At 34.0% G+C, this 14,198-nt stretch overlaps 1 protein-coding gene across 3 annotated transcripts; it reads right to left on the reverse strand.

The window, feature by feature from the left end:
- Positions 1–58: 58 nt before the first annotated feature.
- LOC8273560 (nuclear pore complex protein NUP133) lies at positions 59–9,813 on the reverse strand. 3 transcript variants are annotated; one of them, XM_048376491.1, is made up of 8 exons: positions 9,444–9,813; positions 8,628–8,849; positions 6,711–8,549; positions 5,733–6,454; positions 5,497–5,649; positions 2,798–3,134; positions 2,060–2,130; positions 59–947 (listed from the first exon to the last, which is right to left on the reverse strand). In XM_048376491.1, the coding sequence occupies exons 1-8, from the start codon at positions 9,517–9,519 to the stop codon at positions 399–401; spliced, it is 3,969 nt and encodes a 1,322-aa protein (XP_048232448.1). In that variant the 5' UTR covers positions 9,520–9,813; the 3' UTR covers positions 59–398. The 3 variants fall into 3 exon arrangements, with proteins under 3 accessions (XP_048232448.1, XP_048232447.1, XP_025015316.2); XM_048376490.1 differs by having other exon boundaries at positions 8,628–8,752; positions 9,444–9,810; XM_025159548.2 differs by having other exon boundaries at positions 2,060–2,127; positions 8,628–8,752; positions 9,444–9,808.
- Between the last annotated feature and the right edge of the window lie 4,385 nt (positions 9,814–14,198).

Raw genomic sequence — 14,198 nt, forward strand, 5'->3', positions numbered from 1 at the left:
TTGATGTTTCCTCGTTTTTACAGTTATAAGGCAGCTAATCCTTAAAACAAGAAAAAGAAAAAGAAAATGCGACCTGCGAATAAAGCTCAGAAGCATTTTCAGTTCTTGTTTTGCGTAACCTATCCAGCAACAGCAATAATCACATATTACATCTCCAGCGCAAAATGATCATCCCGTTAGTTGATAAACACTCACTTGACCTAGCTTCAGAAATGATGAAATATCACTGGACCACTTTCCTATTTTAAGCCTGCTCTTACAGACATTTCGCACAGAAATTTTCTTTTAGCAGAGGGCTGCCTACATAGCTGAATTGCATTGAAACATTTTGCTACATACAACATATCACTGAAAATTTTATAAGATTTCAAAAATGATTCCAGAAAACTGATCAGTATTTACTCCATTGGAGAAGTACCCTCTTCTACTTTTGTATCATCATGTACACTACCTAACATGATAGCAGTCAGCATTAGCTTCCCTGCATCTGGGAAATCCTTGTGCTGCATCAAAACTGCTTCTACAGAAAAATCCAAACCCTTCAATGCTGAAACCTCCGAGTTTTCTTTCCTCAAAGGCAACACTTTGTCAAACCCTTCTTCTATTGTTTCTGCTCGAGGTCCATAACACCTACTTGACACCTGGAAAAGGACTGTGTCTCTAAGTTGCTGCAGAGTTTCCTCGTCACTCCATCCTTCATCTATGGATGCTTGATGAAGTTTCCCCCAGTCATCCTGATCGGCAGCATTCTTCCAACATTCCTCCAGAAGGCTTCTGTGGCTTCGCCGGAATGAGGAGCTTGTCCATGCAAACACATCAAAAGCCTGCAATGCTAGCTCTGGACTCTCAACTTTAAGGCAATGCTCTATGAGCTCCTCTGGACGGAAAAGCTGCTGTCCATCAGATACTTCAACTCCATTGGCCTGAAGGACTTTCAAAATTTCTTCCTGCAAGGTCAAGTGTTCAGTTCAGCTAAAGCATACAAGAAAGTGTTTGAAATGCTTTCCATGCAAATCTGGTGACTATTTATCGAAGATGCATTAGATCTTCCTCTATACTGTAACAAGGGTTTTCTATTTACAATTCAACAGATAAAACCAAGAAGTTGATGACCATAATAAAATTTTTGACTTCACCCAACTACAGCAAGATCATGATTTAGAATTAAGAAATGGATCTAGGCAAAACAAGACAATTCATATATAACATCTTCCTTTCTCTAGTGCAAGGCAACATCAAAGCAGAGAGGACAACCTGTTAAAGTTCAGTAAAATTACAATTTGAAAACACATAGAAGGGCTTCATGCCTAGCTAAAATAAGGGATCTCACAGTTCAAGTTAGATCACAGCCCACAAAAAACTCCTGTTGCACTTCTCCACTTCATCCTACTTTATGCCTAATGCCGACATTCTCCTCATTTCCACCATGACTCTGTATAACAGAGCCTAAATATGTAATTGTTTGCTTCCTTGACCTTTATGCCATCCAGGCTAACCCCATTTGGCTCACATCCCCTTTTACTAAAATTGGTTTCAACTCAAAATAAGCCGTAGTCCCAGGCTAGCTGGGTCATCTATATGGATAGTTTTCTCCAGTCCATAAGATTTTGTGCTACATCGTCAGAAAGATGTAAACTCAAAAATTGATTATAATAAACAAAAAAAAAAATATTATGTGGCTCCTGCTATTAAATAAACCATGTTCTATGAAGCCACGCAAGCGAGAGAAGGTGGATAATGGAAGAGCTAAAATATTGCGAAGCAAGTCTAGTATGATTGATTATACTATTACCACAACCACTTGAGGTATACAGCATTACTAATGAGCTCAAATGCTTTATAAGCATAACCAATATATAATGTTGTAATGGCAGCACTGGGGAACTGCAGAAACATGGCTGCCATAGTAATATCTTCGTAAGGTAATAAACCGGTAAGAATGAACAAAAGCAAGAAATGATAAGCCTCAATCTTTATGAGCAAGTTCATAGAGTATAATCAACAAAAGGAAGATCCCCAACCAAAGGAAAACTATGGAAATTCTTCAAATATCACACACCTGCAATTTCAAAATCTTTAAATCTGCATCAATGCGCTTAACCTTTGTCTCAAAATCAGCATTTTTACCTGCTAATGAAAGAAAATCAAACATAGGGCAAAAAGAAAGCAAACTAACTAGGCTTTTAGTTACAAAGGTAATACATCAAATGAAAACAAGGATTACCAACAAAAGAAAGAATTCAAATAGTCTAGTTTATAATAAATACTGCCTGTAAATATTTTTAACCTTGGTTCTGTACCAATATAGATAGATTATCCCCAGGCCAGGGAGCATTACAGCAACTAGCAATTAGCATGGAGATTGTTACATATGATGTTGATCCAAACAAATATAACATTGGATTGGCGCTCGTATAGAAGGTCAATCATATCCAAATTACAAGTGTGAAGAGAACAAGGGGTAGACCTAAGATAGCTTGGAATTTAGTCTTAAGAATAGATTTGAATATTTAAAGTCTTCCAATCAAGCTTTTTTGTTTCTTAATCAACCTTAAATTAGCTGCAGGTTAATTGTAACCATGATCAGGTATTTGATGTCATAATTTTATCAGACATCATGACTCAGTGTTTGCAGAAATGAATTAAGATAGCTGTTTGAACCAACCTTGTAGTTTCTATGAATAATGCTAACTCAAGTTCTCAAAATTGTCAAAAGTACCCCAGTTACTCGGAACAAAAAATCTAGAGAAAATTGACAACGGACAAGCAAGAAGCAACTGAAAATAATAGATAATACCTGCCATGACAGAAATTTTTGAGAGATTCAAAAGACGCTTTCTATCTGCTGATGATTTTATCATGCCGGTAGACTCCGGTTCTGCACCCTCTTCAGTTTCTAAAATGGAGTACTCATCTTGAGAAAGAGCCAGAGCATGAAGTGTTTCAGAAGCTGAGGGAAATTGATGGAGAAACACCTCATGAAGCCAAAGAAGCTCATGGTGATGCTTTAGGAAAAAAGATAACTCTTCCGGGAACTCCTCCCCAACCCTTAGAAGCTTGGAAAACTGCCTCTTTTGGTACAGTTGTTTAAACACAAAATAACTGAAACCTCCATTAGGTCCCATGCTCTCATTCTGAGGAAGCACAATCCACAAAGATTTAAGACAACATATAATGAAGCAAAGGGTCTACCTCCAGACTGATGAGAAGCCAATGCATATTGGTTGAGCAAACAAAAGAACAAGGAAAATCATATCTGTTAACATATATAACTCACATCCCTTGACATACATAATACAAAAACAGATAAACATTCGACTATAGAGAGAAATAAGGTAATTTTTCCACAAAAGGAAAAAATGGCACACTCATAAAAGCTTCTGAGAAGTACAGAAACATGTGATAATTTCCACGGTCAAATTAATTCCTTGACTAATCCTTTCAATTGAGTTTAGAAAGTCTAAAAAGGTAAAGATACAATTCAATCAAATTATATTTAATCAATTCTCATGTTTGGAATGCTTATAATAATTATAATTTTAACTCTTTCAAGAAAAAAGGCACTTCTAAAACAATAGAATTTAATGCAATTGTGTCTTCCAAATGATCTATTCCAAACAACCATTCAAGTATTTAACAAACAACAGAGCGTGTGCACATGAAATCCATGAATCATTTACAGCTACCAGCTATACATTCACCCAATAATTTCAAAGAAGAAATAAAAAGAAGATTCCCCTTCTTAGGTTCTAAACTTAAATATTTTTAACTGACAAAAAGAACCTACTACTATGCACCAAATAGATAGAGGTAAAGGAAAAGAAAAAAAACAAAATAGGAATTTCAGAATTGGGATATTTTGGTCTAAAGGAAAGTGTCATTGTTTGTTAAATTTTTCTTGTAACCATTTTATTTTAGGATTCTCATTCAATTCTAGAGAGTGCATGAGGTTGAGAAATTGCACTTTTTCAGTAGATATGTCAACTTCATCTTCAAACAATTTTTCATCCATAATTCCACATGCATGTTTTCATATATGAATCTAACCAATCAAAGGAAGCCCATAGTTAAGCCTCATAAGCAATTTAGCAAAAACATCAAGTCAGCATTGTTTTTAAAATTTTTTATTCCCACTTATATCACGCAACCTCATAGAAGTTCAGTCCCCATTCTCTGAGAAAATTGTTTGGCTTCTGCACATATTTCCTTCTCCTCTCTGTCCTTCAAGTACTACTAAAGCATCTCAGGTGCTGTTCGCTCCACAGAGGAAATCAACCATTTCAGCCTCTGAGCTTCATCAAGCTCTAGACATCCAGCTGTCCATGCCATCAAACTAATAAATTTTCTACTCTTTACCACTTCAATTACTTTTATGTCAAGCAACCTACTCATTCAGTTCCAACTTTCTTAATCAATCACAACTAACAAATACTAAAATTCCTGTACTCTTACTATTTACTTTAATCATATACATCATCCATCAGCCGTTAATATTATTTGCAGAGCTGTATAAGATTTCTCGTCATGTCCTATATCAGTCTCTGAAAATAGTTTACCAGAGAAATTGGACCTGAAGCAACAGAAGTCCTTGGTCATTTGTTCCAAGTTCATCTACATGTCATAGTTGAGTTACTTCAGTATAGAACTAAGAACACAAGTAAAAGATAATTGTCATGTCTTAGCATAGCATATGCAGAATATATGGAAAGACACATCTATTTATGTATGTCCGCATGGTTCTGTGAACATCTATCTTTCCTATCTTTGACAATATCCAACAGCATGGCTAATTTGGATTGTTCCTTCAAGAGAACAAGTGAAAGGTGTTTGCTAAATAAACTTTCAATATATCAAGAAAACAACAAAAATTTGAATAATTAGTAGCTAAAGTTTTTGCAACAATTCAATTGCAAAGCATATATGTTGCTTGTAAACTTGATAATCTTTTCCTTAAGGAGGCATCGATCATCAGGAAAAAAAAAATTCATGCATGCAACTGATACAGCTTCTAACAACCAATTCTCGGGGAAATTTGTCCCATAATTTCTATTTTGTGCGTTGAATTTGCCATGGATAGTATCCTATTAAAACTAAAGCATCAAGAATGCCAATCTGTGATGACACCTGATATTTCCACTCTACAAGGGCAATAGTTTTTGCAACAATTCAATTGCAAAGCATATATGTTGCTTGTAAACTTGATAATCTTTTCCTTAAGGAGGCATCGATCATCAGGAAAAAAAAAATTCATGCATGCAACTGATACAGCTTCTAACAACCAATTCTCGGGGAAATTTGTCCCATAATTTCTATTTTGTGCGTCGAATTTGCCATGGATAGTATCCTATTAAAACTAAAGCATCAAGAATGCCAATCTGTGATGACACCTGATATTTCCACTCTACAAGGGTAATATTGGGTTTGTAGAGCACCAGTCGAATAACAAAGAAGAAGCAACATATAATGGATGCCATTTTACAGTATAAAGAAATTTACCATAAGATTTTTCAGCAGAATTGCATCATTGAGGTCACAGCATATACTCCACATAGTATTGTATCCTTCATGCCTTTTTGCAATGCCCAGCAAACTTGAGGACAGCTTTCTTTGGAGTTCATCGTTCTGTTCATTGGTTCCAACATTAAATACCTGGAAAGAGAAATAGCTCAAAAGTTGTTCTACACTTAACTCTGGCATTATAATAACTATATACTGAAAAGAATGAGATTAACCTGGTGCCCGCCTTCCACAAAATCTTTCAGTTTTTGATAGAGGGAGCCAAGAAGGGAATCCCGTCTATTCCAATACTCTTCAAGCAGACTTTTATGTTCTTCACCACGCTCAAGTTTACCTGTAATGGCACCTGCATATGTCTCAAGAAGAACTTCAGCCAGGACTTCCAGATGACTGTAAAGATCTGATTTTATGGAATTATTGAACCCAGTTGTTTCATTAAGCAGCTGGAGCATGAAAGATGCAACTCTCCACAGCCCATTCCGAACAACAAGTTGGCAATACCATGGTGTTAAGCCCTCTGGTGGTGGATACCACATGTGATGTTCATCTCTGTAAAGCATTACAGTGCGAACTACAGAAACAACTGCATCTGAAAGTTCACAGGCTCTCTGGATCTGAACCTCAAGTAATTGTTCCTCACTTATTACATATTCTAGGTGTCTGTCCAAGCAATTGAATATTTCTTCAAGATCAGAAACCTTACTGTAGAATACTTCAGCATTGTCCCTGTCCATAAGAAGAACAGTATTACGGCGGGCTCTCTCACCAACTAACTGAATAAGATCCCATATAGCTCCTGAAATCTGAGCTTCAGAACCAGAATGTAAGGAGCCAGATGCAACTGAGCGGTTCTGGCTAATCACATTTTGCATTTCTCTCAGTTGAACCATTCCAGCAAGTTTTTCACCATGTTCCAAGATTATTTGCAAAGAGTGTCCTGTTAAAAGAAAGCTCTAATTAGGCTGACATGTTTGACAATTTATTTATTTGTCTTTCATTTGCGTATGATTAACTTAAATACATTAGTGGAAATGCGGATGTGGCTCTTATTATGCTCGACTCTTTCCAAATTAAGCAGTTTTAATACAATCTCAACACACGCTACAAATAAAAAAGAAAATTTATATTGGCACATGCATATGTAATCAGAAATGCATATGCAAACATAATTAAAAAAATTCAAAAGGTCGTACTTTGCTTAGAACATAGCTCCTCATGACACTTGGATAAAGCAAGAAACTGAAGATATCTTTCATGTTTTTGCTGTTTGTCCATTAGTTGGCTAGATACTATTGTTAAAGCCACAATTTCAGCACCTCTAGTTGTTGTCCAGTGTTTAGCTAAAGTGTCAACAATAGATTTGCTAGTCCTAGTGAAAACATTTGTTTCTCCATCTCTTTCAAATGCCCCTGAGTTTTGAAGCTTCACAAATGAAGCATCAACCTGCCCATTTAACAAAAAATGGTGAAAAAGCTGACTAAGTAAAGCTTCTGATTCTTCATCTTGTGCAGTTCGACGTGCAAGTCCAGTAACAGCAGCCTTTTGTCTACCACCAGCATCCCATGCTTCAGAACTAGCTCTTCTAGGAGCAGTGTCGCCTGAAAATGTGATGTTTCTTCTCTCTTCCTCTGTAGATCCTTCATTTGAGCTCCCCTTACGTGACAAGCTTCTCTCAGGTGGCTCAACTCCACCAAGTACAACAGCTTTTTCAGGTATGGCCCATATACCTGCTTTCTCTGTTAATACAACCCATGCACCATCTTCACTGCCATCAGGAGAAGGAAGAATTGATGCATCTAGAACTTTTCCGGCATCATAAGGTAGATCGAACTGATAGAGACGTGGCGAGTTCCTATAATAATGGGATACAGTTGCTGTTCCATCACCAGAAAGTATGATTCCTGAGCCTGATGGCCTTCCTCCTACCCTAAGCCTCATGGAGAATAAGAAATCCTCATCTTCTACTCTTGCTTTTGGAATTATCACTTGGATTGGAGCTTTTTTCTCCAAAATCCTTTCATGTACATCAGAATCTATGCTTACACTATATTTATATTGCATTGTCAGAAGAGAATACTGAATGTAACTTGAACCGCTAACCCTGTCCTTGCAGAAACTGGCAACAAGAACTGTAATCACTTTACCCTGGTCATCCACTTGTAGATCCAGAGGCCATATACGTTTCTGACCAGCCAAATCCTTCTTAATACCTGAATCTCCATCATTGCCAACAATTTCATGAGACCAGAGTTTTGATACATTTAGATCAGGACGAAATGTAATAGTGAAACACTGTATCTCATGATCTGTCAACATAAGAAACTTCCTATTAGTATCCTCCACAGAATGGAGTGAGGAATGCCAAATAAGTGACCTCAGATAACCCTTGCTTCCAACACATTGACCATTCTCATTGCCTCTGAAGGACGAACTTGCTTTGTCTTGATATACTTTACTACGCTCAATGCCAGTAGGACTGCAATAAAACTGCCACAGTTCACCATTGGAACTACAAGCTAGAGCAACAGACACTTGCTGAGAAGCAGGCACTGCAGAAGCAATCAAAGAGTTAAGAGTATTCAACCCAATTGAACTACTTTCAGGCTGGTTACGTTGCCGATGCCTGTCCTGGGTGATCTTCCCGTCAATGGGAGAAGAAGTCACCTCCATGTCATCGGAAGATAATAGATTGGTAACAGGAGTAGAACCCTCTGCAGAGTAAATGTCAGGCCAGTAGATGAGAGCTTGAGTTTTTTGGTTACAGATTACAACACCAAAAGAACTGCGACTCTGGACAACTTTGTTTCTTCCTCTGCAAGATTTATCCCAACTGACAATGCAAAGCATCCAACTACCATGACAAGAATTTTTCCCAAAATCTCCATAATCCAAAACATTTGAAGGAAATTCAAGAACAACGCATTCTTTTGAAGCAGCAGTAGATAAGTAACTCCATATGAAGAGTCTCTTTCCACAGATGATCCAAGAAAGGCATGTGTCCTTATCCATTCCACCATATATACATGCATCGCCTGCCAGATAACACATGTGAGTTTAGCAAGAATTTTGCGGGGACTAGGAATGGTTAAGAATTTTGGATCAAAGCAAACCAGTAATATGCTTCTGTAGATAGGTGGCCTGTTCATCACGAACTACTTGAGGGAACTCTCCAACATATACAGGCTTAATTGGATCTACCTCATTCCCCTTTTCACTTCTGTTTGCTGGCGGTATTCTAGGAGCAAGAGAACAGGTAGTATTGAAAATTACGTATAAATATATATCCACACTCAAAGGCAGAAGTTTGCACCAGATAAAAGAGACAGACCTAGCTACAACAGCAGTATGAGGAAAACAAATAATATTAGAAGACAACTATGCTTAGAAAATATTATCTAGTGAGATCAGAAAAGAATCTAACGATCGTATGCCATAACTGACGTAATTGAATTCCTGCACATTGTTTATTCCAAACAAGGCCTGAGAGCTAAATCTTTTTACATATAACACCAGATTCATCATTTTGCTCTTCCTAACTCCAACATATATTTTTTGCTGCTTCCTAACTCTAATATACATTCTTACAATCGCATGAACTGCTAAAACCCTAATCATTATGATGGGAGACTAGCATATAGTAAATAAACGCACAATTACAGACAAATCAGTCTCATTCACAGAAAAAAAAAATCACATAATAATCATATTAAAAAAAATACATACACACGCACACTACAATCACATAAAACCGAAATAATTAAAACCACGCGTTATAATCCAGTAGTTATGTAACAAAAGTTTGAAACAAACAAATAACACTGAAAACTTCAATTGATGATAATTATACAATTAAAATATTCCTATAAATACAGATTACAAAGAGAGTTGATTAGAAGTAAATGCAACTAAACTGCAAAAAGAAATACCTAGCAAGAACGGAAAGACGAGGACCCCAAGGAGCAGGAGTACCGGTGGCAGGGCGGTTAGGGATAGAATTGTCATTTAGTGAATTACGGTTATCTTGCAAAGGTGTGATCGGTGAATCAGGCGCTTTTTGCCCTAGATTTCGCTCTTTTCTAGAGCTTAGATTTGTTCTTCTCTTTGTTCCCGGAGAGAACATTACGTTTTGTTTCTTGAGAAGGGAAATTCAAAAGAAAAAAAAAAAAACAAAGAAAGAAATGAGAACGCGAGAGTGACAAGAGTGATAAGAGAGGTTTAGGGTTTAGAGTTGGCCCATTTGAAAACGAAAAAAACAAAATGAAAAATGAGTGGGAGATTTACATTCTAACGTTCAATGCTCGCATAAAATTAAATAATACTATAGCTCGGAATTTTAGTTTTTGTTATTCAATTTTTTAAATAATATAATATGACAAAAAAATTAAATTATAAACAAAAAGTTATTTTCTTAATCTTATTTATCAGCTTATTTTCTAAATATATATAATTTGAATTGGAAGCACAAAAATTACAAATAAAAGTACAATCCATCATAAAATATATTTTTTGAAATAACCAATCTGAAATATAGAAATAATAATTTATTTCATATTTTATTAGTAAATCTGTGATACGACTTACTAGTGATGGGACGAAAATGGTTTAATAATTTGTTTCGAACTATTAGAAATATATATGTGTATATACAGAAATATTTTTTATTTACAAAATATAAATAAACAAATAATAAAGATATATATTAAATATTTATTTAAATCTATATCTTATTTTTTTAGTTATATTTAATAATGATTAAAATGTTAAATAAATATATTTAAAAAATTAAATTAAATATCTTTTTAGCATAAAATATATAAAATAAACATAGTAAATATAACCCAACACGACTCCATCTTGTTTTAAAAAATACAATTCTACCTGCGTTCTCTTGATCTCTAAGATTAAGCAAGTCCTTGGAAAATAAAAGATTGAAAATTGTGTTGTAAACAGTAGTAAACACAACTTCTCTGATATTCACTACTTGTCCTTTCTTGCTGGTAAAAGAATCGAACATCTCTGTCAATTTCTTCTCTCTCAAAGTGGCTTGTGATTCAATTGCTTTAGTTGAGAAAAGCTCACTCCTGCACATAGCTCGTAAGAATTTCCATTGGTCGCTGCATGATGGGTTCCAAACAAGAGGTAGTACTAGTAGAAGAAGAAAAGGAAGAGATGGGATACTGAGCACTCTTGAAGAGGCAACAACCACGATTTGAGCGCCAAGCCTTAAAGAAATAAGCAGACCGTGAAGTTTAGCAAAAGTGTGCAAGGAAGACATGAAGCTTTTTTTCCACTTGATGGATGTTGCCTACGTTAGGCCATTGTCTGGGACCTGGAGGAAAAGGCCTTAGCTATGAGGATGGAGAGATGATGTGGTTAAGGATGATGAAGACATAAGAGGTAGTAGAAGAAGAAAAGGAAGAGATGAGATACTGAGCACTCTCGAAAAAGCTCTGCCCATATTTGTTAGGCCTGAATTGAATTCATTACAAGACATACACTCTTTTATATGTACATATATACACAAAGATAAAACAGAGATTGCCTGAAAGCTGAAGCTAAAATGTGGCAAAGTTTTAACAGAAGGGAACCAAAATTCTAACCCACATCTAATGAGTAGTTATTTGCTGTGTTTTGTTTAGAAGAGTGAAGAAGAAAATGGTAGATGAAAGCCTCGTGTGAGAGGATGGGCTAACTAATTCTCGACTAAGTTTTCTATTTTCATTTTTTCCTTTCTTATTTTAATTTCCTTCTGCTTACCGTTCAACGTCATGAACTCCAGTTCTTTGGATTGTTTTGGAAAGCAGTCAAAATCAAAAAGATGAAGTTATCTGTGAATGAAATTTCTTTATCAAGAAGAACACTGACAGTAGATTGATAATAAGGAGGAAGAAGATTATCAAATGGGTTTATCACGATGTGCGTGGTGTGCTTTCCATTTTTTGACATGTTAGATGAGTGGGTCCTACCATACAAATTGGCTTAAGCCACGTAGGTGAGATGCTAACGTTGGTATTACTAACGTTATTTATCGTCAAAAGTATAACTCTAGAAACATAATTTTAAGGTTAAATGTCTCTAAAATTACAGATGGGATATTTATTTGTCACGAATTTGAAATGACAGATCTTGGCCAATGTTTTATTTCCTTAGCATTGAGGTGGTTCGATGTGAAGATGGGATATTTATTTGTCAAAAGAGGTATACGACTGAACTCTTAAAGAAGTTTCTTATGCAGGATGTGATCTTGGACGTATTCCTTTAGAAGTGGGAACAAAATCATCAAAGGAAGGTAATGATGCACGTGTTGATTCCACTTATTTTAAGCAAATTGTAGGGAGCTTAAGATATCTTTCATGATAAGGCCTGACATCTCCTATGGATTCGAACTGATCAGTAAATGTTTTTAATGTCCTTGTCAATCTCATATGCAAGTTGCTAAGAGTATCATGTAGTATTTTGAAGGTACTTATCATCATGGTTTCTTCATCCAGTAATTGTGTTCTTATAGCCTATTCCCATAGAGATTAGGCTGGAGATATAGATGATTGCAGAAATTGTTTTAATTTTAGTGCTATCATATGTTTATGGTCATTAAAGAAATAATTTATTGTAGCACTTTTAACTTGTGAAGCCGAGTATGTACATGTCGCATCAAGTGCATGTCAAGCGATATAGTTGTTAACGTGTCAAATTCATATTACTATAGACCCATAAAAATTTAGGAAAAATTACTATTATTCCCTTGAGGTATTGCCAAAATTTATAAGTTCAATTCTATATTTTTAAAAATGAATTAGTATCCATTTAATCATTTATTTATGTTAACTATTACCTTCTTTTGTCTATTTTTTTTTTATTAGTCAACTGGTCAAAGGGTTTAATTGATTAAAAAAATGTTCAAATCACTGAACTTATTAATAAATATCAAACTCGTTCAATATTAATTTTTTTATTAAATTATTATTTAAAATTAATTTTTTTCAAAATAATTTAATTCTATTTGTAGTATAATATTTATAATTCTAATTTCTTAACATAATTTATTTTATAGATAAAAGTATAAAATTTTAACATGATTTAACCTTAGATATAATAGGTCATGTAAAAATTTTATAATTCAAGCATATTAAGTGATCAAATGAACATAATAAAATTACTTTGAGTTCTAATTAATATATAATAATTTAGAATATATATATACTCAAATTTAATTACTCGAAAACACTAGTAATAATCAAGTTGAACAATTTGAGCATACAAAGACATATTATACGTGAAATCCAAGTTTGAATTTATAACGAGCATAAAAATAATGGAGAATACGCAACTCTTAAATTTTTTAAAATAATTAAATACTTTATTTTTATTCTTCAACATAATTATCAAATTCTAATGTATAAATTCAACTAATTTTATATTAAATTAAATTAGTGAATTATAACTCTCATCAAAGTATTAATATATGAATAAGAATTTAGATTATTCAAATTCAGAAAATTTCAGGATATTATACATATAGATAAAAGATTTAACTAAAAATACTAATTTTTTAAAAAATAGATAACAATTAATAAAAACAACCGTCAAGGGGCTACTCATTCACTTTTAAAAGTGGAAGGTTGGACTTATAAATTTTGACGAAGCTTAGGGGAGGTAATAGTAATTTTTGCTAATAAATCGAGAGCAAAGAATCCGGTTAGACATGGAAGAAGAAGGAAGCATATTGGTCCCTGTTTTCATTTTCGGAGAGATCAAGTTGACAAAAAAGTAAACTGAGCTGGAGTATTTCAGGTCTAAAAACCAAGTGGCCGACATCTTGACTAAGCCATTGAAGTATGAAGCATTCATCAAGTTAAGGAGTATGTCGGGAATTACCACTTTACCAAATCAAGTTTAAGGGGGAATGTTGACATTAAACCTGACTTAGTTATTTGACCAAGTCCTACTCTTTTGAGCTCAAAATTAGGAAATTCAGTTGTTATAAAATAAAGTTTTGATCTCACTCTCCATATTTGAACATATTTTATTAATTAATTTTATTTTTTATATTGGTAAAAAAAGCAAGAATCGGACTTGAGTAATTTTTACTATTTCTTATATTTAGATATTTACTAAAATACTTTTTATCATAAAACTGGTATTTTTTAAATAAAAAATATTTTTGGAGATAATTAAGACTATTCACACTTATATACAATTCATTCTTTTAAAATTAGCATTTAACAAATTTTTGAAAAACTAGCTTCGTTTATTACTATCACTTTCTCATACTATTACACGATTTTTATACTTACTATAATTTTTTTAATAATTATTAATCTTATACTTAAATAAGTCACAAGTTTTTGCCATATTCATTATTAGCATTTAAGATCAAATTTAATTTTTTTAATAATTATTTATAATTAACATTTTTATGATTATGCCATATGTCATTTTTTTATTAGAAAACAACGTGACATGGTTCTATAAAATTCTGTCACGTGAAGTCTCATGAAATAACTTGGCATTTTTTATATATATACATGTCATTTTCTCATCATAAAACAACATGACATAATTTTATATAATTCTGCCACATGGAGCTTCATGGAAAAACTTGACATTCTTTATATATATATATATATATTAGATAAGTAATAATTCTATTATTCAACAATTTATAAAATCTCAGTAAAAAG

Source organism: Ricinus communis, chromosome 7 (assembly GCF_019578655.1).
Source record: "Ricinus communis isolate WT05 ecotype wild-type chromosome 7, ASM1957865v1, whole genome shotgun sequence".
In the NCBI taxonomy this organism is placed as follows: domain Eukaryota; kingdom Viridiplantae; phylum Streptophyta; class Magnoliopsida; order Malpighiales; family Euphorbiaceae; genus Ricinus; species Ricinus communis.

Excerpts from the sequence above, each read along its gene's own strand:
- LOC8273560 (XM_048376490.1), bottom strand. The coding sequence starts at position 9,637 with ATGTTCTCTCCGGGAACAAAGAGAAGAACAAATCTAAGCTCTAGAAAA. Across the intron at positions 6,455-6,710 it reads GGAGCTATGTTCTAAGCAAA|GACACTCTTTGCAAATAATC; the intron begins GTACGACCTTTT and ends TTCTTTTAACAG. Across the intron at positions 3,135-5,496 it reads TTCTGCTGAAAAATCTTATG|AATGAGAGCATGGGACCTAA; the intron begins GTAAATTTCTTT and ends GTGCTTCCTCAG.